The 27,417-nt window shown below is 46.2% G+C and overlaps 1 protein-coding gene across 10 annotated transcripts; it reads right to left on the bottom strand.

The window, feature by feature from the left end:
- Window positions 1–43: 43 nt before the first annotated feature.
- Window positions 44–27,417, bottom strand: slc4a5b (solute carrier family 4 member 5b). 10 transcript variants are annotated; one of them, XR_013079201.1, is made up of 28 exons: window positions 25,022–25,187; window positions 22,735–22,799; window positions 22,023–22,241; window positions 17,883–18,012; window positions 17,433–17,593; window positions 16,352–16,507; window positions 16,078–16,185; window positions 14,903–14,958; window positions 12,355–12,512; window positions 12,187–12,274; window positions 11,942–12,096; window positions 11,457–11,582; window positions 11,192–11,366; window positions 10,962–11,095; window positions 10,693–10,873; window positions 10,525–10,615; window positions 9,426–9,484; window positions 8,702–8,893; window positions 7,602–7,715; window positions 7,245–7,406; window positions 6,360–6,538; window positions 6,191–6,263; window positions 6,024–6,092; window positions 5,764–5,937; window positions 5,457–5,621; window positions 4,124–4,235; window positions 2,539–2,591; window positions 724–795 (listed from the first exon to the last, which is right to left on the bottom strand). XR_013079201.1 is itself a non-coding variant. In XM_076757607.1 (27 exons), the coding sequence occupies exons 2-27, from the start codon at window positions 22,796–22,798 to the stop codon at window positions 519–521; spliced, it is 3,519 nt and encodes a 1,172-aa protein (XP_076613722.1). In that variant the 5' UTR covers window position 22,799; window positions 27,313–27,417; the 3' UTR covers window positions 44–518. The 10 variants fall into 10 exon arrangements, 9 of the variants coding, with proteins under 9 accessions (XP_076613722.1, XP_076613723.1, XP_076613720.1 ...); XM_076757607.1 differs by lacking the exons at window positions 4,124–4,235; window positions 25,022–25,187 and adding an exon at window positions 27,313–27,417 and having other exon boundaries at window positions 44–795; XM_076757608.1 differs by lacking the exons at window positions 4,124–4,235; window positions 7,602–7,715 and adding an exon at window positions 7,982–8,095 and having other exon boundaries at window positions 44–795.

Genomic DNA, 27,417 nt, shown 5'->3' with positions numbered 1-27,417 from the left:
TTAATGCAGATGTTTATCACAGACATTAGTTCTACAAAGTTCATTTAGTCAAAGTACTATTTTAATATGATGCAGGAGATGTCAGGACAGGTCAGCATGAACAGATTTTAAATGCAGTTTTATTAGTTTCACATCCATAATGCAGAAACAATGTAAATCACCTTCTGCTGTACTGTTCTTTACATGCACAAGAAAAAAAAAGTGAACATGAGCAACAGTACAGATGCTAACAAGCTCCGAGTGGGATCATGCATGTATTAACATATTTTGGTTGTTTCTTTAAGCTATTTGTTTCTACAGGAAGCTGGTTTGTGTTTCAGGGCTGAAACCTGAGCGCTGTGTGATACACTGACTTTAAGACGTGAGAGTGAGGAGCTCTGCTGATCAGGATCTAAAACCAGTTTAAACTGACACACGGAGGAATCGCACATTCTGATCAGTATGCAACACTTTGCACCTTCCCTCTGTGTGTGTGTGTGTGTTAGAAGATGACAGCAGTGACCTCCACCTTCCAACACCTACAGAATGGTCTCAGCACACGAGTCAGCAAAGTGAGCGTGCAGTTTTCGGCGAAAGTCTCGGTGAACTCCAGGTGGAGGCAGGTCACGAGGGGGGTAAAGGTGGCGCAGGTGTGTGGAGTAGAGGCCAGACTCCTCGTAGTCTGACTCCACCTGGATGCTGACCTGGGGCACGGGCTGGCGCGGAGGCAGGAGCGACGGAGGGTCCCCGGGGGCGAGGCTCGTCTGGGAGTGGGCAGGTGAGGGGGGGCAGGAGATCTTCAGGTGCAGAGTGATGCTGAGGAACAGTGGTGGAACCGGCCAGGTTACACTTCAACTCATCTCACACACACGCAGTTTCCAGTTTATTAGGTACAGCCAGCTGCATTAATGAACATGATGACCTTCAAACAGGAGGATTAACAGGCTGCTGTTATCAGACCGCTTTAGTTTAGCTGGATGTTCTTCATTAACTGGAAACTGTGTTTCACACAAACACGCTCAGAAATACACACAACAGCAGCACTCGCTGAAAAATGGGAATGTTCCTGTTTGTCTTTCACCGTTGAAGGTGCAGCGTGTTGCCTGAAAAACAACACTTTGATTTCTGTTGACGGACTAACAGCCTCAAAGCTGCTCTGCAGGGGGCGCTGTTCTTCAAACAGATACGACTAAAGCTGGAGGGAAATGAGAAACTTTTCTAAAGAAACAACCAAAATCCTGCCATGATGAATCCCCTCAGCAGTGACGCAGCTTAACAGGAAGGAGGTTAAAAAGATTCATCTAATTCATCCACCAGTTGGTTTGTTGAAAGTGTTTCACAGCTCAAAGCTCCGACCGTCTGTCTCACTGCTGTCTGTCCTCACAGAGACACACCTGCACGCCAACCAGAGCTCATGTTAAAAACAACACGTTTAAGATGAAGCAGTGGGACGAGGGGACGGACTAGTACTAGAAGTGTGTGAAACATTTTCAACAGGCATCACAAAAAAGCTCTGAAACATCCAAAATGCTCGTTTTTCTCTCCCAACTGATGCTGGAAAGACCAAATGTGACGGCATGCTTTACATTTCCTCCTCTCACAGCTAACAGCACAGCTACAGCATGAATATTAACTAACTGACAGATGGTTCAACCCTGAAAGCTGCATTCAGGCTCACAGGAAGAGCAGGAAACTGGAAACATCTGATTCGCTGTTTTAGCACAGACGGCGAGCATCATGACAGAGAGTGCTGAAACAGCCCGTCTAGATATGCCAGAAACTAAGATTAAAATACAGAAACAGACTACAGGAAGCGTTTTCAGTGGAAGGACAGAGTTTAGAGCAGAGGTTTTCAAGCTGTGAGGCGCCTCCCCGGCGGGGGGTCGAGGAGAGGAGGTGAAAGGGCCGGACTCATGCGGGCGTCCTAAAAACCAGCAGCTCATAGAGGAGATGAAGGTGAGCTGGGTCATTGTGGGTAGTCTGCATCATAACTCAGGCAGACACGATACACGTTTTTAGATTCAGGGTGACGTACGCTTAACAAAACATCTTTACCTCCAACATCCGTCACGAATAAACATCCATAAATCTGCTTCTCTGAACATCATGAGATCGCTGCTAACAGGAGCTGCTAACAGCTAGCTCAGCAGACTGCTAACGGAGCTAATTTGCTAAATCGGGCTATGGAGGGTCTGGATTTGGTCTAAGGGGGGCCTCACAGTGTCAGCCTTGAAAACCGCTGATCTACAGAACACAGAGAATTTACTGCATATTCAAAAGACAGTTTCACACCTGCTCTGTGCACAAAACCTTACGCAAGAGCAAAGAATCGTTTGCTATATAATCTCTACTGTGCACGGCTGCAGAGTGGAAACACTCCACGTTAAATGTCTACAATCATCTCCAACATACACATAAATACAAGCTCAAAATGTGTGTGTGTGTGTGTGTTGTGGCTACGCTGTGTCGGGGTGTCTGAAGGGGGCAGTGTTGTTGTCCCAGCCGGCGTTTGTGTGCAGCAGATCGCTGTAGGGCACGTGCAGTTTCAGCACACAGTACCTGCGGTCTAACTCGTTTTGATCGGACGTGACGGTCGAGTACGGGTTCATCTCCTGTAAGGAAACACACACACATGCACACGCACACATGCACAAAACAGAACAAGCGTACACAAGCCAGTGAACACGAGTCGAGCACAAACACAAACACAGAGATGATAAAGATGAAGAATCTGCTGCAATGACCTTCACACGATAACAACATCTTCAGAGGTCCAGAGCAAAGATCTGACCTCTGACCTTTAACTGTCAAACATCTGTGATACAGTAAACCCAGTGGCTACGTTCACAGGCACCTCAGAAAATGGGATTATTTGCCGTTTAGGAAATAATCTGAGCAGATGAAGCCGGAGCGTCTCTGCGAGCTTTGTCTCAAACCTCCAGAGCTGCACGACACGGACAGAACATCCTGAGCGACCACTGGTGCAGTTGTCGCACTTCTCAGTCTGAACACTGGAGGGCGCTGCCACTCTAAGAGCTCCACCTGCTCCACCTGCAGCGATTATCTACGACGGAGTTTTAGGGCCACATCGAGAAACAAAAATCCAAGGTTTCCAGATTTAAGTTGTACATTTATGACAATAAAGTCGTCTGTCATAAGAAAAAAAGTGTCATAATATTACAATAAAAAGTCCAAAGTTGAAGTTTTCGCACAATAAAGTCGTAACTCTTGTCTGTTATTTTAGAAGAGAGATATCAGAAGAGCAGTTAAAATGAGGGTCGTGGAGAACTTTGCAAAGTTGTTCTTCACACACATTAGCATAAATTAGCTAACGCAGGCTCTTTGGAAGCAGCCGTGAATCGTGTAAAACGCGTAGCGAACAACACACTGACATCACGTGCTGACTGTAAGACAGTGGCTGTTTTTGACTTACAATTATGACTTAGAATAGTACGACTTTATTTTCCATATTATTGGTGTTTTTTCAGCAGAAGTGTGTTTTAGTTTGTAATGAAACCGTAGAAGTGATAAGATTTTAAGTCTGCACTTCAGCCATGCACTGACTTAAAGTTTAAAAGTATAAAATCAAAGAGCAGCAGATGCAGAAACACATCTGGAGTCTGACGGCAAATAAACTGGAATGTCAAACGTTTACTTGTGTTGCACTTTTATTTTGATAGAACATGTATTTTCTTATGGTTTTTGGTCTAGAAACAGATTTTCTGGTTGAATTTCCTCCAGTTTGGACGGGACAACGTGCTGATTAAACGAAATGTTTTGGGGTTAATTTAATGACGGTTTTGTTTTATGTTGGTGCACTTAAACAGCAACAAGCTTCAGAAACATCTCTCAGTGTGACGCAGTTCAGTGAACTATGACCTCAGTAATACCCATGTGATTAATTCAGACTGATGCATTAGACTGTAGAAGGGTCCCTAATAAAGTGGCCATGAGTGAACATTCATAATGACATATCTGGAAAAAGAACTCTACGTTGGGAAATTGGACTGAGGTGTTGAATCGCGGTGCACATGTGAAAGTAGCCAGTGTGAAATCCATCGACCCAAAGCTCCGTCAGCGCTCCGCCCGTCACATTCAGACATTCAAACATGACCACAGCTGGAGGGAAGGGTGGCGTACTCACACTCAGAGGTCTGGCTTTGGGTGGGGGGGTTAACGTGAGCGGGGTCTGGCTCTGTGAGGGGCTCTATGGCCTCCATGGGAATCTTCACCGGAGGGGGGGCAGAGCTGTTGGGCTGAGTGACACAAACAGCAAGCGGTCGGCATGCAGGACAAACTGGATTTCACAGGAAAAGACTTGATCGATTCTAGATTTTTGTCAAAAAATATGATTTTCTTCCATCGTTATTCTGGCACACACACGCGGATTCATCCGCCGCTGAAAATAGTCCCAACAGATGCTGTTTGTAGGACTCAGAGAGTAAAAGCTCGGCCACAGCAGCATCTAAGAAAGTGAAGTGAGTTCAGCTTTGGTGACCTTTGACACGCGAATCTGTCCAGACAGCGCTGATCTCTGATTGGACGTCCACATTCGGCCTCCTCTGTCAGAGAATAAATCTGTTTCCAGACAGTTCGGTACAAACGTGTCTTTTGAATAAACTGTGGCGTTCGTCCCGTTAGCCTCCTCGCTGCTAACTGACAGTCAGTTAGCTCGGAGAGATTTCTTCCCTCCTCTGTAAGTCTTCACTGAGTTAAGGACGCGCAAACAATCCAAAAACGAAACGCCACTGCGAAGCAAACCGAAGAAGCTTCATTCAACCGTGATGGTGCGTGGGATTATGGGAAACACTCGTTATTAAAGGCGATTAAAAACTAAAAAGTCCTTCTCTAAATATGTGACTTGAAACACATAACTAACTGTTTAAAGTCTGTTTCTGGGCTGTATTTTTAGTTATTGATTGATGGAAAAGTCAATGGGATTCTGAATGAGGTTTTCTTGCTGCTGGAAGTTCTGCTTTCACTGTTGTTAGCATGTTAGCACGTCAGCTAAAATTAGCTGTGCGAGAAGTCGCTACATCATGAGGATTCATCTCACTTCCTGGTGTGACCGGACCTTCAAACATGGTTCATTTTGTTTTTTTCGATTGTTAACAAAAATCTAGAATAGCACAAGTCTGATCCTTCAGTGGAGTTCAGGTGAGAAAACAGAAGAAGGACATGATGCTAACACAGATGCTAACAGTTACAGCTTCTAAAGTGTTGGGACACAGTGGGACAGGTGGACAGATGCACTGAAGGGAGGACGGACAGACAAAAAGACTGTAGTAAGTGTGGTACAGTGCCTTTTCAGCAACACTGTGGGACAGAGAGGAGAAACGCACAGTATTAGTCAGAGAGAACAAACCCAGGAACGACAGAAACAACAGATGGAGAGACGCACGTTTCAATTCAAGAAGACAGAGCCGCTGAAGAATCTGAGGCTCCTCAAATTTCACCTCGGCCCACTTTTCCCTCACCTCCTCGTCGCTCTCCGGCTCCGCCGCCTTCTTCTCCTTCTTCTTCTTCTTGTCATCCTCCTTCTTCTTCTTGTCTTTGTCCGGCAGGATGTCGTCCAGCCAGGCCAAGTCGTGCTGTGAGAAGATCAGATCCAGCAGCTTCCGAACCACCATCAGACCCAGAATCTACACACAGCGGAGAGATCGGAGTCTGCAAACGCAACGCTGGCTTTTCTACAGCAGCATCTCTCATTCAAAAGAAGGTGACCACCAAATGTGGTAATAAACTCAACACATCCCACACCCCGATGAAAGGAACCAGGCTCACCATTACTGGGAAGATGATGGCCAGGAAGGTGGACTTCAGGATCCAGAGGACGGCCAGACAGACGATCTGGACGAGGGTGAAAAGGTGGACGCGTCTCAGAGGGACGTGACGCAGGAAGGAGAAGTCCGGCTGGTGTTTGAGAGGCATCAGATACAACTTGATCCGCTCCCAGAACTGAAGAGAAGGACGCAGAACAGGTTCTCAGGTTCTCCACAAACGTCAGTGTGACTGTAAACCTGTGAACACCTTCTCTGATCTACCTGGATGCCGCTCAGTGAGGCCACGCCCATGTAAAGGAACACTCCATACAGGACCGGCATGGGGATGAACTGAGTTAAAGAGCAGCAGGTAAAACAGGACATCAGAGGAAGTGTGACGTCAATCAGAACAGAAACGTCACGAAATCTTCACGCATCAATTAACTCACCTGGAGAATAGGAGCGAGGAAGACGGAGAGTCCGGTCAGAACGAACACCAGGATCCCCGTCAAGCGCTGCTCCCTGCACACGAACAGTCAGTCAGTATCAGACGCTTAGAGCGGCAAATCACACGCACGCACACACACACGCACGCACACAGCGTCAGGAGGGCCTCACCTGACTCCGAGGAACTGCGGCTGCTCTCCGGGAGCGCTGCTCTCGCTCTCCATCTTCAGAGAGTCGATGTGTGCGATGGAGATGACGGTGGCCGCGACGTACCAGGGCAGACCCATGAAGGAGCACACGGCCATCAGGACCCCCACCCAGAACAGGTCCAGGTGGTAGCCACAGCCTTTCTGCAGGACGACAGGAGGCCAGAAGTCACTCAGGCCTAAAGTGACTCTCTGGGACCAGTATGGACATTTACATGTATTTTCTAGAAATCAAACTGCAGGAACCAGATGTGTAAATGATGCATTCATGTAAAAAACGATTGTTTGCTGATTTTACAGACTATTTATGAATCACTTTGCAGTCTGAACAGCGTTCTGTCAAATGTCAAAGGAGCTTTTAGAGGCTCCATTTTCAATTATTAATGAGTGACAAATTTTAAACATTTTGAGCCATAACTTCCCCTTTAATGAGTTTTAATTACATCCTGAATTGTGAAGCACTTTGTAAAGTCTGTTTCCACGTGAGAATACAGAGCTGAGCCGCTCTGATGCAGAAAAAAAGGTAAAACTGCACTTCACAAGTATCGATACACAAACAGGTGTTTCGGGGCGTCTCTGCATCCACTTGTGTCAAACTGTGGGAGATAAAATGAGGCTCCAGTTCCACATGGATCTGACTTCAGGTCTGAATTTGAGGTTTACATCATCCTGTTCAATAGAATTAGATGACATCAACAGAATCCACCATTGATTTGTGTAGAGGACCTCTGAGGGCCTTCACATCAGTCAGAATAAGTTAAGGCGTTAATGACCAGCATGCTGGTGGGTCACGACTGCTTTGGTGAATTTAAAATGGGTTTTAAGCTCGGCCTCGTCCGTGTCTCCAAACCTTCAGCTTGTTTTCTTTGCGGTTGACGATGACGGCGCTGATCTGTTGGTCCATGAAGATGAGGATGGTGACCAGGAGAGCGGGAACGGAGCTGGCCAGATACCACCACCAGGGGTTCTTACCGAACGGCATCACCAGCCAGCCGCGATCGGAGCGCGTGGGCTGAACACACACACGGATTTCAGACAATCAAATGCTTCTATCTGCACTGACGATGGTGACACTGGAAGGCACTGAGCAGGAGTTCACAAGTGAGTGCGAGTACAGGAGCTGGCACGCACACAGAAACAGATACACATGCTTTATGGTAGAAATACACACACACTCAAACACACACGTCAGTGAGAAATCAAATACCTTGAACTCAGTTGGAACGATTAGTTTGGGCGTGTCTAACCCCATCAACATATCCAGACCCACAAAGCTCATGATTGACAAGAAGATGGAAAAGTCACTGATTAGCTTCCTCAGCTATACGTTCACACACACACACACACACAGAGGGAGGATCATAAAGATGTGTAGTATCACAGCAGGGAGGGGAGACAAACATCCACAAAGACAAGAAAACGGTGCAAACGAGGAAAAGAAGACAGAAAGAAGAAGAAGAAGAAAGAATTATTACTCTGACAGATCCACACAAAATCAAGTGACTCATCAGAAATGTATAAAAACTGCAGCCAATCAGACGTAAAGAAGGTGGGAGGGAGGAAAGTGGTATTCAGGGAGGAGTGGACCTTGAGCTTAGTGGGCACGTGCAGTTTGGGGGTGTCCAGCTCCAGGAGACAGTCCAGTCCACAGAAGAGCAGGATGGAAATGATGATGGCAAAGTCACTGATGAGTTTACGGAGCTGCAGCACATTCAGGGAGAGCAGAGGAGAACATGGGAGAGGAGGAGGTGGTGTGGATAAGGAGGTGCTGACGTGTCGGGCTCATGGTCCACAGTGTGACTGTGATGTGTGCGACTGTGTACTTTGTATTTAGTGTTAATTAGATATCAGATATAAACCAAACGTTATATCTGCCAAACATCAGCATGTTAGCGTCGTCACTGTGGGCACGTTTGCATGCTGTTAGCATTTAGCTCAAAGCATCGGTGGCCTGGCAGAGCCGTTAATATGATAATGAATATGTACCTGATGCTGTTTTGCTGATGAGCAAAGGATGTTTTTTTCCACACGTGTGTGTTGTAACAGAGTACCAGTGTGTTTAAAAGAAAGCTGATGAATGTTTGGAGTACAGCTGGTTTGTTCTTTGCTGACGATAAGAAAACTACAGGATTTGGCCACCGCCTCCTTTAACTTTGACCTTTCATGCTTTGACAAACACCCTCTGTATTACATGAACGTAGCGTTTCACATGCAGGTTTGCGTCTTGCAGGTGGGAGCAGCTTGTAACAGCACTAAAGCCTCGGTGGGAAAACAATGAACGTCTTTGGATCTTTTCTGCTGTCTCACCTTTGTCGGGAAGTAGCGGCTGAACTTGAACTTCTTGAGAGAAACAGTCATGGAGTAGGTGCCAAAGAAGAGGATGAAGGACATGAGGGCCAGGTCAGGAACATACTTACAGGAGCTCCCCACCAGCATCCCACCGTACTTCACACACTCCTTCTTACTCAGCTGACTCCAGTCCATGTCTGTCAGGTTAAACTAGAGACAGAACGAGGGAGGAGGACAGCGGGAGGAGAGGGGCGAAAACCGAAGGAGGGGTTCAGGGGTGGAGAAGGAGAGGGCACGAAAGAGAGAAAAGACAAGCGATAACAGACGAAAAGAGGATACAGAACATGGAAACAGGAGCCACGGCGCTCTGTAACGTCCACTCTTTACAAAGACGTGTCTCTAAAAGGACGAGCTGACCAGCTGAGCTTGAATTTCACACAGTGACCTGAAGCAGAGGATTACTCTGAGGGGGAGAATTCAGAGCCACAAAACAAAGATCATGGTGGCGTCCTGTAGCTTCTCTGCCATTCAAACATTCAAACGCCATCTTGTTTAGGTCAGGACGCCTCTGCAGCACTCCTAAACATCGCTGGCAGAATTTTTGGCCAGTTGGGGCTGATTTCCTGTCCTGAGATGTTTGATAAGTACGGTCCAGATTTCTGAGATCACAACATTTAGAGTATAAACCTCAAACAGCTTCACAAAGGGGAGCAGGAAGGATCCATGTCTGTTTGTCACTTACCAGCACAGTCATGTTATCATCTGCGAGCGGAGCTGAAACATTCAAGCCCAGCACAGATGCTGGAGAGCACAGACAGGGAAACAGAGGAAACCCAGTGAATGATGGGTAACATGGCATTAAAAAAAAAAAACAGCACAGTGTTTGATGAGAATTAAACACAGAAAACATCAGGAGAAAATCATGAGCTTAGCAAGTGTCAACTACAATAAGTTTTTTTTTTTTGTCTCTCTGGTCTGAAGTGGGTGGGACTCAGTTGGAAAAGGTGCGTCACACGAGCACCAATCACAGCAGCACTTTACACAAAATCTGCTGACATTTGTGGGGAAGTCAATTTTTGACATTTAAACTCTTAAAAATTTAAATTTGACTGCTGCTTATTTGGTAAAAAAGCTACTTAAGACTTAAAACCAACTTTTGAGGAGCTTTAAACTTCTCAGAGCCGCCTTTGAAGTCTACAGTCAGAGGATGTAAAAAGGTTTTTGGTGTATTCCTCTAATTCAGTCACTTCTCGGGTCTACAGGTGCATACTCACTTTGTCAGAAAGCATCCAAAAACGAGGCAGAAACAGAGAGGACACACAAATCATCACAGAGCAAAGAGCAAACATCTGCGTCACACTGAAACATCTCCTGAATGAACACGCAGAACGTATGTGGACATGAAGACATTAAGTCGTCCTGCTAACACTTTGCAAGCGTTCAGTCATTTCTTAATTATACTGATGATGATAAACCGACACACGTCAGGTCACGTCAGGTCAGATTAGCAGTAGAAGAATAGCTCAGTTCTTTCCAAGACTGAAAAGAGAAGATTGATATCACATCCTCGACACGGTTAGCCTAGCTTAGCATAAAGACTGGAAGCAGGGGGAAACTGCTAGCCTGGTTCAAGTTCAAAAATACTCCAGATCTGTACTTCATGTACACACAAAAAGATTCTCTGAAGTATGGCAGCTACCATCTGTCAGTCCATCTCTAAATATTTCACTGGCCAAATAAAAAATAAAAAAATATTTTAGATGAGCAAAATATAGAATATTTCCTCAAAGCACTCAGAAAAAACATGTACGGAAATTTAAAAAAAGAGTTTGAAGACTCACCCTGGTCCGGGGCGACGCATTCACACTTATAGGCCGTGATGTAGTCGGGCTTGAAGCCGCGGTTGATTGGGTAATACTTCAAGGCTCCTACCTGAAGGACAAACCGGTTTGATCAGGTTGCACTGCTGCGCCGCGTCCGTCCGTTTCACAGGACAACGTGCTACCTACCATCTTCTTGATGGCGTCGGAGATGAATATGAAGGAGATCAGGCTGGAGAAGCCCTCCTCGGTGAAGCGGGTCATGTACTTGATAATGTAGCTGGCGTCTGAGATGACCAGCAGGAAACACTGCAGACAGGAGTGAAGGCCGATCCACAGACGCAGCTCCATGTAGTCGATGCCGCTGCTCCTGTGGAGACACAGCGTGAGGACGTCACCTCTCACCTGGCTATCTGCACTCAACACATCTGTGTGCCTGTCGCTTGTGTTGGTCTTACTTGCTGAATTCATAAAGCAGCTTCTCAAAGATGAGAATGGGTCCTGTTGAACTGAGGATGATGAGGGGCTGCCCACCAAACATACAGAAGACAGTCCCTGCCAAAGCAGTGCCGAGGAAACTCTCCATCACTCCCTTGGAAAAGAGAGAGAGAGACAGAGACGTCAGCTAACTCGTGGTCAGACGGATGGTTTCTGGGTGGGTTCAGCATGCTGCCGTCATCATGAAGACCTGGTAATTTTCGGTAGCGTCCCCTAGAAGCCCCCCGAAGGTGATGGCATTGGTGATGCAGCCCAGGTAGATGAAGAGCACAGCAGAGATGGACTGGATATGGAAGCCGTCGTAGATGTCGCTGCAATACCACGGGATCTTCCTTTTGATGTCCAGCCACAATCCACCTCCGACCCTTTAAAACAAGTTGAGCACATGGTTCAGACCACAGAACCAGGATGGGACTGGACCCTGGGACATACGGTCCTCTCCGGTGCTCTCATACCTCCCAGTGAACTTCAGCTCCTCTCCCAGCTCATGCGGAGCTGGAAGCTCCTCGTCCTCTCCTGCAGCCGCCCCGCCGGCCGAGCCGTTCATCTGACCCAGCTCGTTCAGGTTCAGCACCGACTTCCTGCGGTGAACACGGAAACCAAACAGGGCGTCAGGGTTAGGACAGGCCGTCTGGAGACACGTCCACATGAACCCACAGAGAACGATCAGCTCAGTCTGCAGCCGCCCTCGGCTTCATACGAGGAGCTGTGCAGCCACAAATACTGTTTTGGTTCACCGCTCTTAGAGGACTCCCTTCAGCCACAGCAGCAGCTCGACATTCCCTTAAAAATACTTTATTATGTTACTGCTACGTGAATATTTCCTACCGCTGCAGCTTCACATTGAAAGCATTTAACTGGCGAAACACAACACACACACACACACACACACACACACACACACACACACACAAATCTTAAGGATTACAAATGTGCGTGCCTCATTTCCGCCGATGGAACCTTCTTTGGAGGCTCGATGCGTATTTTTGGGTCCCATTCCCCTGGAGGCAGAACAATCACCTCATCCAGAAACTCATCAACACCAGCGATCAGGTCTTCACGGTCCCTGGCTTTATAGGCGACATCACTGAACAGCTGACAGGAAAGAAGGACATAAAGTCAAAGTGACGGATGCCAGGTGTGTAGGTGTGTGTCCACCAGGGCGGGACAGTGCCAGTCACTTACATCATCCACCATGAGCGTAGCAATGGCTCTGCCAATCTCATTGTAGGACTTGGTTTTGCCATGAGGACCCAGCAGAATGAAGAGAAACCTGTTGGAGCAGAAAGTGAAGAGGCTGATAATGCAAGGACTCTGGAGAGAGACAAAAAGGGGGACATGAGAGACACCCACCTTGTCGGCACAGGGACCTCGGTGAGGCCTCCCAGAGTCGTGGCCTGAGCCAAACGCACAAAGGAGACGAAAGGCTTGTCCAGAAAATCCACCTCACCAATCAGGACGTTGGATGCTTCGGCATCGCGAGGGATCTTCTTCATGAACTTATTCTTCAGCTGGCAGAGGAGAGGAGCAGAAAGAGGCAGCGGGAGGGAGAGCATGAGTGGAAATCACAGATCTGAGGCACGCTGCGCTGCAGATGACCTCCCCCTGCTGCGTACGTCTGCCGCGGCCAGCTGGCCTTCACTCTTCACTAGTTACAGCAGTTCAGTCTTTCCAGAAAATGACATATAGGATTTTTGACTTCGACATGAAAAGCCACGACCGTCTGACAACAGGGAAACAGAGCTACTATCATTTGCTGCCACCTACTGGTCATACAGCACTTCACAAGCTGCACCTCCACCCCAGGGTCACCTGCAGGCTCTGAGTCTACGTTCCTCGAGGGGGGAACTTCCTGCTTTCAGTGACAGGATGAGAGCCTGGACACCAACACCGGACATATTCTGCATTCACATAACAATCACATCCAGGTCAGTTAGAAGACTGAGCTCTGGTGACATAAAACATCTTTCTGCTTTGACACAGAGCCTGTTGAAGACCTTCGTCACACCAGCCTCCAGCCAGGCTTTACATTGACTTCACAAACTTCTGACCTGAATTTTCATCCATCTCACTAAGTGTTTTTCTTCACAAGCATTCCAGCCTGACCTCGCTGTGACAGCGGCTGTATTTTCCACAGTTTGAGGTATATACACCCCCCGGACCAGGGAAGCACGTGGCAGTGGAGTGGTGGCTGCTTAAATTAAAATCTCTTCATAATCTGTTAATGCTGCTTTCAGAGTCAATTCACCAACTGGTCCTCCGTCGCTCTCTCTGAACATCTCGGCCCTAAGAAACCGTAAACAAGACATTTCAATCTCTCGTACTACGAACTAATTTCACAATAATCTACTCGCTTTGGTTTCCATCTGCAGCTCCATTACAGCAGGTTTAGTGGTTGTTACTCCTCTTGCAGGCTCTACGTGACGTCATGTGCTTCACTGTGTGAGCGTGAATATTGGTCTGATCAAAGAAAGCTGGAGGTGCTGCGCCGGCTTCTGTGAACCAATAATTAAAGCACAGTCAGGGGTCACATGCATGACTTCGTTTCTCGCTTGCTTTGAAGTTCTTCTCAAGATATTCACACACACACGCACGCACTCGCACGCACACACACACAATTACTGACTAAAACTGTAATGTTCCTCACTGCCGTACTTTTTGGGGAGAGGCTCAAACAATTAAGCTCAGAAGAAGAGGCTTAAAAATGTGCGCACACACACACACACACACACACACACAATCATCACACAAGCAGGTACACACAAACACAATTTAACAAAAATGTCCCACCTCAGCTTCCAGGCTGTGTGGATTAGAGGAATTAAGTCGTTCTGACAACTCTGTAAACCCTCTCATAAAACCAGGCTCAGCTTCTCGTAAAACACAAACACAGCAACAAAACAAAACACACACTCAGAAAAGTGTCTTAACTGTGTGGATCAGAAGTAATCCATTGTTACTGTCCTCACAGGCGACAGGAGATTATCTGACGACAAATCAAAGCAGCTCACACACTGACAGTGAACAGTGTGTGTGCGGACACGACGGACTGCAGAACATGTGAGGTCAAAGGTCGTTCCACAGCACATCTGAAAACAGCTGCATGTCCTCTGCGGCAGCTCTGTCCAAGAAAATGACCCTGATGAGGTCATAGTGATGTCATCTGGGTAATCTCATCTGGGGTTTGGAAACAATACATTTATGGAGGGAAACCTGCGCTACAAAGAAAACCGTCCAACACGTCTTGTGTGGATCTTCTTCCTCTGAGCTCCTCACACACACCGTCCTGCCGCAACACACACTCACTGCAGCACCAACTGTGGATTCATTACTGGAGTTATTATTGTGTGTGAGACGGTTCGAGTCTGTCACGCAGGAACTCGGTCTCTCGCCCTCTTGCATGCATGTTGCCCACGTTGCTTTGTGTTACGCTGTCACGCAGCTCGTTCAGCCTGCATCCTGCAGCCTGTGTCCATATGCTGCTGCATGGCTGAAGTCCAAGTCTTCATATCTCATCAGAGCTCCACACGTTTCACGTTTTATATAACCAGCTGCTTCGTTATCATCTGCGCTGACTCTCCTCGCCTACATCAGCGCTGAAAGAACTTGAGAGCACCATGTCAAGTAGGCGAAACCTAAAACCCGAACATCACCAGGCAAGTTTTTGTCCAAACGGGGGCGACCCCCGCTGGGATCGACTCGGGTATCCACAGGCTAGTAGGAACCAATGGAGGTCAGATTGATGGTTTTGGTCTTTTCACAGGTTTGCTGACAGTAATAGAGAATGTAAATATGGACCAGCATCAGCCTTAGTTCTAAGTACGACTTACTGTGTGTGCAAATGTGTACAAGCTGAACCCACAAAAACACACACACATGAAATATTGAACACTACAGTTACCTGGTCTGTGCTCGGAGTGTCTGAAATATCATTCATGCTGCGGCTCTGGGCAGGATCTGTAAGAGAACCACACACACGTTTGATATTTAAAGCACACAAAGTCACCAGCATCCAGAAGAAAGAGGCGTCTCCGTGTGTTTGAGTGGATTTGAACTCAGAAACAGCTGAGTAAGGATGCAAATTCCATCCAATTAAAGGGCTGTAAGAGCAACAGAGAGAGCATTCAAGTATGTCCACAGTGTGTGTGAGAGCCTCACCAGCTGGGATTATTTTTTAATGACTCATTTCCCTTTTTTGGCTCAAAGCAGATTTGGGAACAAATAAAATCAAACAAAAGGAGGGAAAGAAAATACCATACAGAGCCCCCCCCCCCGCCCCCCGCCCCCCCCCCCAAAAAAAAAAAAAAAAAATCCTTTCATAATCCTCTTCACCCACACAGATTCACGAAAGAAATCAGCAGAGGTGCACACAGTAGGAGCAAAATCTCTAAGGTAAACACACATTATATCCTGCACACTGTATGCATGGTGAGTACATGTACACACAAAGACATCCCATCATGCAGTAGAAGGGAGTTAGCTGGGATCAGCTGATTAAAACACAGAATAAAGCAGAGAAGTTCATGAAAAAAGTGGAAGTTTAGAGATTAAATAGCTGCAAATATTGAGTGTTTCAGTGGTGGAGGAAGTACTCAGATCTATGAAGTAAAAGTACCAATACAACAATGTACTCCATTAGAAGTAAAAGTCCAAAATCCAGGGGCCGGGCCCCCAAGATGAGTCCGAGGGGCTGTCAGATGATTAATGAGGCAGACAGGAAGAAAAAAAAGCTCTGATACACAAATCTGTTTTCAGATGATCTTTGTTTTTTGCTAATTTCGCTTTTCTTGTGAAATGCTGCATACTTTTACTTCTTCAAAGTAACTAAACCTGTCAAAATGCAGTACATTCTACGAATCAGAAGTAGCATAAAAAGGAAATATTTAAGTAAAAGTACCTCACAACTGTACTTCAGTATAATACTTGAGTGAAAGTTCTTTCCACCACTGGCTTGTAGGTAGCAGCAAACATAAGAAGGACGCCGTGGTGCATGAACGTGTGTGTGTGTGTGTGTGTGTGTGTGTGTGTGTGTGTGTGTGTGTGTGTGTGTGTGTGTGTGTGTGTGTTCAGACTCACGCAGGCGGCCAAGGCTGCTTGACTGCCGAGAGCGTAGGTCTTCTGTGGAGCGGTGGATCCCAGAAGCTGAACTAGTGCTACGATTCAGATTAGCCTGAGGACTACGGTCTGAGAGAGCGGCGGCAGAAGATGAGAGGACGAAGAGGCGATGTTATGAGGAAAGGTGAAACAGGTGGCAGAAGACAGAGGAAGCATTAGGACGTCATTCGGTTAGGTTACTTTGCTGATTGCTGATTGGTAGCTGAAAATACACAGAAAGTGAGGACGAACTCACTGGAAGCAGCGTTGGAGGACTTGCCGATGTCTGCCAGCGAGCGGTGGATGGGCTTCTTGGTCTGGTGACGGTGCTTCCTGAGCAGCACGAAGCTGATCTTCTCCTTCAGGTCCGGAGGAATCAGACCGTCAGAGATCTGCCGATCCACGATCTCATCTGCAGTAAAGAGTTAGAGCCCGGGTGAATTTACGTGTCTGCGTGTCCTGTGGGCGCTCGTCCATCGTTATGAGCCTCATTGTTTTGGTTTTCTGCTCTGATCTGCACCACCTGACCAACAGCAGACAGCAGACCGAGGCAGAGAGCAGCTGGTGAACGTAGCAGAGCAGTTAGCTGCTAAAGAGCCGCTTTCTCAGGCGCTGGTGGAGACCAAAGACAGAGAGAGTGAACACTGGACTCTAATCATGGTATCAGATTAACGAGGACACAGACAGCGCTATGAACGCTAACGATGCTCTGCGTCTGCTGCACGTGTGGATAATGAACGGTCCGCTAACGCGTTGGCCAACAACTCAGTGACAATATGTTAATATTGTGTTTTCAGCTTCTGGACAACAAATCAAATAATGCTTAAAGTGTAAGTGGGCGTGACAATGTCACGGTGTCCTGCACTGTGTGTATTACATAACGTCCGATCAGTTCAAACTGTGTATTGATTACTTGTACACTAATTGCAACAACAGGGTTCTATGACGTTTAGTGTCCAGTACATGTTGTATACTGTGAGCATGTCGTATGGAATCTGGACACGGCTTGATTTTAGGATAACGATATTCAGCCGATCAATCAATTCTCAGATTTCATCAAGTCTTTGTGGTGGCACAACATGGCGGACAGCGTGGAACAGCCTCTGCAGATATAAAGAGCCTTATTATGCCAACAGGTGCCACTAAATCTTCCATACTGGTCCTTCAATGCACAGCTAATGAGTTCTCTGCATGCAGCTGCATTACCAAACAAATGTAAAGACAGTTTATGTGTGTTTTTACTAATTTCGACCAGTGCAAACTGATTCTTATGGAGTATGCGACGTAATGAAGGAGGGTCAGTTTTTTTTTTTCTTTAGAAACTCTGCTGGACTCACCAACGATCTGCGGCAGCGAGTAGCCCTCCAGGTCGAGCAGGATGCTTCCTGTCTGCAGGCAGGTCCTGAGCTCAAACAGGCTGTGGAGGGTCAGCGTGGAGACGTGAGGCTTGCTCCATCTTTCTCCTCCCTCCTCCACCTTCTCCTCAAACTTCACCCACCTGCAGAGACGAGAAAAAATGTGGTTTAGCTCTGGAATTCAGTCAAGTGATGTTATTTGACTGTTTACAGACAGAATGATTGATTTGTTCAGCAGGATGTTGTTCTGTAATTTAGCCTACAGCTTTAATCACATGTTGTGTTTAAGTCCTGTCAGCCATGATGTCTCAACCCTCAACCTCTAAATCCTATCAAAAGTGACCCCAAATCCTAAACTAATGAAAGCTCAGTGTGTGTGTGTGTGGGTGTGTGTGTGTGTGTGTGTGTGTGTGTGTGTGCGTGTGTGCGCACCTTGCAGACTCTTTCCACTCTAATTCGCCTCCCTCGTGCTGCAGTGTGTCCATCTCAGTGAATATTGTGGGTGTCGGGGTGCCGTCATCCTCCCCCAGTATGTGGCGCAGCCGCTCCGCTGCAGGGGACACTGCAGCGAGAAGACACAGGAGACAGAGTCAGATTTACATTCAACCCACATTTTAGCCACGTCAGAAGAGACCTACGCTACAAACAGCCTGACATGGACATGAGCTACAAGCATGCTAATCTGGGATTCAGCAGTTTTTATGGTGGTTATAACACTTTGGTGCTAAAGAAAAGCAACAACATCCATCCAGACCAACATCACATTGACCGAATGGCCTTTTCTCACGAGCACCACCCTCAGGGCAGACTGTCAAAGCAGCCTCACGGCATCACTCATTCGTCCTGTTACGTCCTCCATTAGTGAAGCTCTTCAAGAAACCAAACCATCAGGATGTTGATTTGTTCTGCTGCTTCTGGGAGACAGAGGCAGTCAGGCTTCTTCTGTTTTATTATCATTATTATCATGTGATCGTGTGGAGAGCGAAAATGGAAACTGGAATCGAGAGAGTCGTGGATTACATGTGACAAAAGTCCTTTGTTGAATTAAATCCCACAACAATACATATTAGACAAAATGTGCCGGAGACTCTGAGCCAATAAGACAAGCCTGCAGAACCGTTTCAGTCAACCAGAAAACAGAAACAGCCACATCCAATCAAACCAATCCCCATTAGCCTTCTCTAACGAGCGAACGAGAGTCGGCTCCTCTAATGACTATCTGATATCTGATCAGCCGGCACCTTGTTCTAACTTTACTCTGAGCGATCGATCCCCATTAACAGCAGGCCTGGAGGCTGTTTGTGTGTGTGTCCGTCAGCACGAGAACGTGTGTGTCACTGCTCTCCTGTTTTTCCTCTTTATGATGCAAAAGCTAAAAAAAGTCAGGAGTCAGTAACACGCGGACTCGTGGATCTAAACGTTCCAGTTTTAAACGCGTGTCAAAAGCCTGATGTGACGGTGGCGACTACAGCCTCAATCAACGCCTCCATGTGGGACGATTACGTAATCCATGTTAACCACAGAGTGGAGTATAATTCAAATGTTCCCCAGTGCTGTTTCCATTATCATCTCTGCTCCATCACTTCAGGTCAGGTCACATTACGAGCTCCGCTTATGTTCACAGTTTGTGTGCTTCTGTGCATCTGACCTCTGATCAGCCGGCCGGTGTGAGTCCACAGGGGGATAACATGACGTTTGCGCTGTTTCAGATCATTTGTGGGCCATCAGGAAAACACAGACCTGCTCTGCCCCTCTGCTGCTTTACATGTTACATAAAGGTCCACTGATGAAAAGGCCAGATGTGAAGGTGTTGCCTGTAATGACGAACTCTAACAACAATTATCACCCAGCTCTGCCCTCAGCTCTCTGATCAGCGCTTTGCTGACCAGTTTGATGTGTGTTTAGAGTTTGAACGGGAAAATACATCACGCCTGGAATATTTCCGGACTCTAAATTAATGCTGATGTTGCTCCATGTTTGCTGGATGTGCCAACAGACAGCTGCTAACACATAACTTCATGCTATGATACGTAAATGGTGTGTTTTCAGCTCCTTCCACTGTCCCCAAAGTGGCTACAAAGCAAACCACTGCTGCTTTAAACAACCAACCGTGTTTTTATAAATGGCGGATCAACAGAAAAACAAAGAAAACCTAATTCACATGTATCTGCTGACCCTTGCTTCCGTTTTCCCAGCTACTTCACTATAACACGCCACATATCTAGACTCCTTTTCCAGGGGTTTCCTCTCTTTAATTATGCCATTTTTACCTATTTGGGAGCCAGGTAGGGTCCAGCGGGAGGCCATAATGGAGGGGAAAGACGGCCCGGGGTCCTGCATACTCACTGGATGCTCTGGGCAGAGAGAGTAAGGCCCAAAGGTAGCTGGAGAGAGATCCTCAGGTTTGCTTTGGGTGGAGAAAAAGAGGCTTGTAGCTTCCTGAGTGTCCTTAGCTCACCACCCCTCGCTCTCCACCATGAGTGGACATACGTCCTTTCTGCTCGTTTGGCTCAGCTGCTTCAGCGCTGACTTCTTTACTCCACAGACAGTTCGGTCATTTCAATTAGCCACGTATGATTTGGTGTGTGGCTGATCTAAACGGTCAGAATGCTCCACTGAAGCAGGCGGTAAAGGTCTTCTGTAAGCTGTGGCTGAAATCCACTGAAATCTCCAAAGCAGCAAAGAGCCAGAGGCTTTAAGAGGGTTGACACACACCACAGGGCCCTGTAGTACTCTCCTCCCAGAAGCCCATGCACACACACTGGTACTCACAAACACACACACACACACACACACACGCATATGCAAGGAAAGCAGGAACGTCCTCACCAGCTCGACTGTCTTGCTCTGATGAGCCCAAGAGTCCTGCATCAGCGCCTGTAAGCATCCAGCTCAGGCCTCAGCTGTTTGTGAACACCTTCATTAAGAATCCTGACAAAATACAAAGCACACACCAAACACCAAAAACAACGTGCGCGCGCACACACACACACACACACACACACACACAGAGCCTGGAGTTCCTCAGCTCTAATCAGCTTACAGGCTTCAGACTTCATGGCCCCGTGGGACCAAACATTCATCACATACATGGACTAACAAAGTCTTCCTCATCACAGTCACACTGCAGTCTTCTCCACCTGACAGCGCAGATCAAGGCCGCTCACATGCTTCTCACTTACATTTGGCTGCGCCTTAAACACCACATTGGTTTGATGTGGATGAATTTGGTCCTTAAAGCTGCAATCAGACGTGTTTATTAATGAGGCTAAGAGGCTGCAGCCATGCTAGCGGTTGCGTAAGGCTCCACTTCCACACAGCAATGCTTTGTGCTAAACGTCAGCATGCTGACAGCGACAACGTTCATGTGCAGATGTTCAGCAGATAAAACAAGTTCATTTTAGTTTTTCAAGTTGGCATGAAAATATGTTAATTAGCACTGAACATTAAATGCAGCTGAGGTTGATGGGAGTGGCGTTCGTTTTGCAGGTATTTAAAATGCTTACGACATTAAAAGTTATGACAATTCACTGTGAGGGGAACATTCATGTCTGTGCCATATTTCATGGCAGTCTATCCACACTAGCTGTCCAGATATTTCACCAAAAGACCCACAGTGGCACTGCGGGAAAACAAAGTCACCAGGGTTCAAGTACATGTTGAGATATTTCAGTCTGGACGGACGCGGTGGGCCCACTGACGTCGATCTGTACACTGACGAGAGGAGCCTCAAACACACTGCATCTGAACCAATCCACAACACACACGGCCGCACGCGCACACACACACACACACACACACCCTTTTCTAACGGAGAGACGTGTGTCCGACCATCGTCGACTCCAATTGTGTAACTTGTGAAAGCGTTAATCAGACGAGCCCCTGCTTCGCGCTGTGGTTGGTCAGCTGTGTGGAGGTGTGACAGCAGGCAGTGTGAACTCTCTCTCTCAGGCTCTTCTCTTTCATCTTTCATCTTCTTCCATCACTCTTCATGTGAACAACAGAGAACACCACCACACCTTAACATTTTCACATAACCGTGATCTTTGCACAACCTTAACTATACCAAAGATGACACGTGGAGATGTTGTAGAAATTAGTGACCGTACTGTCGGCTCTTCTAGGAGAGCTGGTTCTTACGGCTCGGCTCTTTTGGCTTCCAAGTGGCTCCTCAGATAACAGATTTTTGTTACTTAAATTTACCAAAATAATGTAAATTAAATACTAATGTATAAAACATACTTTACATCAAATTTGCAGAATCTTGATATAAAACACGTTTAAGAACTTCATACCTGGTCGAACAACGTCACCAAATTGGCTCCAAGCACAGCGAGGTCTTTGAAAATGAAGTGTCCTGAGGGTGGAGGGTCGATGGAGGGTGGAGCAACATGTCCCCATGCAAGTGTCAATGTGCTTCATAAATGTTCTGTTACTACTTCCCCTACATGAAAACTGTATTCTGAGTGTCTCCTCTGGTTCTTCTCTTGCCTTTCCAAACAGCATTTTTCTTCCACTTTTACCTGTTCTGGGTTTCTGTCCTCGTAAAGCAGCGCACAGGTAGCCTCTTACCTGACGGGTCAGCGTGCTCCTGATGCTCGGTGCCGCCCTCGTCGTCCTCATAGTGCTCGTCTCTGTCGTGGTAGTATCCCCGGTGCGAGTGCTCGCGGTGTGTGTGGTGGTCATAATGTGTGTGCCGTGCCTCCCGGTCGGTGTCGCTGACAGAGGAATGATGTCTGCGCCTTTTCCGTCTGTGGGAGACGGGGACACCGATGTAGACCGGCTGGGCCTCTGAGAGGAGACGGACGAAGAGACAACATGGAGGTCTCAGATCAGAACAGTGACAGCGGGTGAAGCGCTGTCAAAGTCCTCTTTACAACACAAACAGAGAGAAATGTTTACCATAATGTGGTGATTTTTGACCTCATATTCATGCCAAGGCTGCACTTTGATCTGAAGTAACTCAACACAAATGTCCCTTGATTTCACCGAGAGTGAGACGACAAGATGTGACTTTAGTTTCTGCAGAACAGAGTGAATATTGGACTTCTATTCATCAGGCGCTCACGTTGCTCCCAAGTGACCAAATGAATCTCAGCTTTAAGCCTTCATGTTAGTTAATGCTGTGATTTAGTGGCACAACTTCCCCAAACAAAGTTACAGCTAAAGCTAATAAAACCAGTCCAACAGGCCAACTGGCACACCGTTAATTAACATGAGGCGTTCAGGGGCTCAGGAGCAGCTGCCACTTGCCACCTTGCTTGCACAGAAAATGCTTTCTCACCATCATCATCGTCGTAGCGCCTGTGACCTCGACTTCTCCCTCGCTGCCAGTCATGATGATCCATCCTGAAACAGACACGCAGAGACAAGAAGGTTTACTGAACAGACATGGACGCACATGGACGACGGCCACCCTGAAACCTGAAATAAAGCAGAACACCACACTTTGATGTACGCTGGGTTGTCTGTTTGTGGATATTTCACGGGGGGGGGGGGGTCCTCCTGGCCTTACAGTGGCTCCTACTGCACCATATGAGCTGCTGGGCCACAGGGCGACACATGTGCCGCGGCAACCTCAACAGATCAATGCATGACGAGAGGAAAACTCGATGGAAAACCCCAGCAGCCCCTCAGGAGCACACCGCAGATCAAACATGGAAGCCAAAGGAAACGGCCACTGCTGGAATTCCCAGCATTCCCACCAACCTGCTGCTGGACATTTGGTAAAAATAGTTTATGTATGTGTGATACGTTGCATTACTTCATATTCACACACCAACCAAAACCCGCCAGGAGCTGAAAAAAGTATCTCTTGCAACTTAGCGCAGAAGTCCTCTTAAAGGACCAGAGTGTGGGATTTAGTGACATCTAGTGGTGAGAGTGCAAACTGCAACCAGCTGAATATCCCTCACATCAAACTCCCTTTCAAACTTTTACTTAATGTTATTTTAAAGTGACTTTACACTAATGAAAACACAATCATCAATATTCCCTTTCTCAGAATACACCCACCTAAATTCTTCACACTGGCCCTTTAAATGAAGTTAAGTCAGTGAGCTTGATCAATAAAATGAAAAAACAGACAAAAACAGGTATTATCACAGCTGTATGGACAGTGGGCAATTTTAATTTACAAGCTCAGATAAACAGATATGACCTCAAATACGAGTTGAACCAGAGTAACTTACTGATAAAGCATTAGTAAATCATTTCTTATCCATGAATAAATCCACTGGTAATCACCATTTAGGAAAGGATTTATTATAAAGTGCATTCTTATTATTTTCTGGCACTGAGTTCGTAACAATTTCCTGTTTCCACAATTCCCTCAGGGAGGAGTTCACTTTGAATGAATGCGATCAATCGAAGCTCATCAACGAGGTTTCAGTCTACTGAGCCGAAAACCAAAGCGCCGCACAAACTTCCCTGTTTCTCTGCACCAGTGACGCCCAGACATCCTCCTGGAAGTGTTGTGTGTCGCGCTGATCACTCAGTGTTCCTGTGCACTCGTGACGTAGCTGGTTTGGGGGAGTTTTCTAGGCTGATCAATAGATGTCATTTGTGATTGCTTCCTAGTCCCTGAAGCCTGATCAGTGACTGTGAAGGACAGTCACATGAGCGCAGTCGTGCACACGCACACATGAGCACAAGCCAATGTGTTTTAAGCGTCCTCAGCATTGGGTCACACTGAACATGACTTCGTTCTCACCCTTCAGATTCACGTAACTTAAAGTACTGGACAAACTCTAACGAGGGTGCGTTGATCCTGCATCACTTTCTCTGGCTGAGCCCCAGCAGCGGCCCGCGGTTTCACACCAGCAAACCTGATCACAGCAGAAGGGGAACAAGCCATCGATCTCGGTCCAGCCCCCGGCCGCGGAGTTTGCCTTGGGATGAGCCCAACTTATCGATAAATGTTAAGAGACTCAGATTGTCGCATTTTAGCAGTTGGTGATTTGCAGTTCACACACAGAAACACAAAAATCTAAAGATCTGTAACAGGTAGCAGAGGCTGGAGCTGAAACATCTGTTTCTACATATTTTAGCAAGAAATGAACTTCAAACTAATGATAATCATAATAAAATGACCATGAGCTCACTTCAAAAGGTGATACAGTGAAAGAGGTACAGTTCAAAGCAGGCAGCAGGTAACATCCACACAACAGCTTCATAAAAGAGTCAAGAGATGTTTGGATACCGAGCGTCCACTTCAGTGATCAAACCGTTTTCAATCTTTTTGAGAAAAAATAAATGAAAGTCATCTGAATGACCTGCACAGAGAGATATTTTAAAGTGCATCTATTCAAAGCTTCCCACTTTTTTAAGTGTGAGGCTACGAGGGAAACTCTGCTTTTCCACTGCTCAGCCCATCCTGACACCTTCCACATGTAAATAAACTGTCCTCCAACCCTCACATTCAATACTCAATCAATCAAAATGTGAAGGAAAATTAATTCTCATACACGATATCAGTCATCCAAATCAACGTCAGAGCAGGCACACACAAACAGACCAGTGACGTCAAGCTTTGCATTATAATAAACAGCGCCGGGATGTTCAAGCCTTACCTGACGGAAAGATGAAGCGACGAAGATGAAGAGTTCACCTCAGAGTTTTTATAACGTCTAAGTGAAGAACGCCAACGAAGCACAAAGAGCTCAGAACAACAACTTCACCAACGTTCTGTTTATCATCTACAGAGCGAAACGATGCAACTAAACACCAACAAACCGCTCTCAGTGACGCCACAGACAATCTGAGTATTGGGTGATAGATGCGGCTGGAGTGTCACTCTGTGTGTGTGTGTGTGTGTGTGTGTGTGTGTGTGTGTGTGTGTGTGTGTGTTGGGGGGTTGGGTTGTGATGAGTTCATTCTGTGGAGCATCCATTCATATTTTTCTCAGGTTTCTACTTTGACCAAACACCAGTGAGGTTTATGAGTTGTGTACATTAACTCCAGAGATACTACAACTTTAGTGTCTCCATGCAGTATTTTGTAATTGTACTCTAGTACATTTCAAAGGGAGATTTTCCTCCATTTATTCAGTAGCTTTGTTTAGAGATTATGATTTTACACACAAATATGAGATGGTCTCATATATATTTGGGCTGTGACAAATGATTAATTTTGTTGTTATTTTGTGTAAATCTTACAATCATTTTCTAAATTAATCAATTCTTTGATCTGTTAAATGTTAAATATAGTTTAAAAAAAAACCCTCATTGTAATTTCCACTGTGATTTTTTCTTGTTTAACCTGTCCAACCGTCAAAAACACCAGAACACTCAGTTCACAAAGATATGAAACAAAGACCAGCAGCAAATCCTCAGCAGGCTGGTGTGTGTGCGTGTGTGTGTGTGTGTGTGTGTGTGTGTGTGTGTGTGTGTGTGTGTGCGTGCGTGCGTGCGTGTGTGCGGGAGGGGGGAGAACTCAGTCAGAATCTCAGCGTGTGTGTTCATGGGCGCGTGGCTCGTTCATGTGTTTTTGATGGAGTTTGGACGACGGGGCAGCTCTCAGAGGACGACGGTCTGTCAGGCTGAGACAAACACACAGGACGTCCATCAAAACTGATCCACATGCACATACTGACCACATGGTGGAGCTATGCTAAACACGGCAGCATGAGCCAAACAGCTCCTGACCAGCTGATCTGTGGCAGCACCAGCCACCACTAGATGGCTCTGAAAGCTGGTTTCCTTTGAAGGAAGGGGGGCAGTAGATGGTTACTGGGGGAGCTGCCCACCCAGTGAAACCCTGCTGGGATGTTGTTACTAATCCTCTTATCCCTCGAGACAGCAGAATAAATTAGATGCATGCATCCCTTGGCGTGAACAAAGATGATCTGAGTGAAAACAATCCAGGAACCTAAAGACTGAGGCGACTTGGAGCATTTAGCAGGACTTACGCTGCTGTGATTGAGCTTCACTGAGCAGGAAACGGTTCATGTGTTTTCTATGTTTTTTTTGTTTTTTTTTCAGAAGAAAATACTTCATTAATGCAGCAAAGAGACAGAAGAAGACATAAGAAAAGAGAACAAATTAAAAACTAAAATAAGAAGGCAAATAAATTGGAAAGTTCACATTAATAAAGTTGTACACAATATATACATTACAACAGCTGAGAGTATAAGTAATATAAATACTCTACTGTAATAATACTCTGTATATGTAAATACTTTTTATGAAACGGGTTTGAAGCCGATGAACGTGAACAAGGTCAGACAGGCGTCCTCTTTCAAAGCTCATCCATAAAAAATAACCTGCATACCATAAAGTTTAAGCCCAGTTAATGGTCAGTTTTCAGAGTACACAGAAAAACTTCAATAACATTTTGATATTTTATCAGTCTCACCACAATAAAGCATGTCTGTGAGTAGAAAACGAGGCGCTGCAGCTTCTGTTAGCTCACAGAGGAAACAGCCTGTTCCTCCAAGAAAACTCATGTTTGACAAACCAGACGGTGCTTAAAGACACTTTACTGAATTTCCACAACTCTCAAAGACTTTTCTAACAATCTGGATGAAAACACATTAAATCTGCTGAGAGATATTAAATATTTTTGACCTATTTTTAAAGACTTATAACGTTTCTCAAACGCTTCCGGTTTGGATGGCGAACCTTCGCTGCTCATACCCGGAAGACACAAACTGGCGCTAAAGTTGACTTTGTGTCTGCAAATAATACACTTTTGACAGTTTTAACATTTCAGTCCTTCAAAATCACCCAAAATCTACAGAGCTGATTCTCCGTTACACACAACACATTTGTCCAGTTTGTTTTTTCATTCACAGTCACAACTGTGAACGTGAACTACCACCGTTTCAAGCTAGCGTTAGCACAGAAAAATAAACTTCACTCACCGAATGAAGTCGTCAAAACACGCCAAAATTTAATCCTCCTAAATCTTCTGGTGAAGAATAACATCCTGGAGCACAGCAGCTCTGTTTTGGATAACTTTAACATCG

The sequence above is a fragment of the Chaetodon auriga genome, chromosome 19 (genome assembly GCF_051107435.1).
Source record: "Chaetodon auriga isolate fChaAug3 chromosome 19, fChaAug3.hap1, whole genome shotgun sequence".
Classification (NCBI taxonomy): domain Eukaryota; kingdom Metazoa; phylum Chordata; class Actinopteri; order Chaetodontiformes; family Chaetodontidae; genus Chaetodon; species Chaetodon auriga.
Note: the sequence above shows the minus strand (reverse complement) of the source record. Positions and strands in the feature narration are given on the sequence as shown.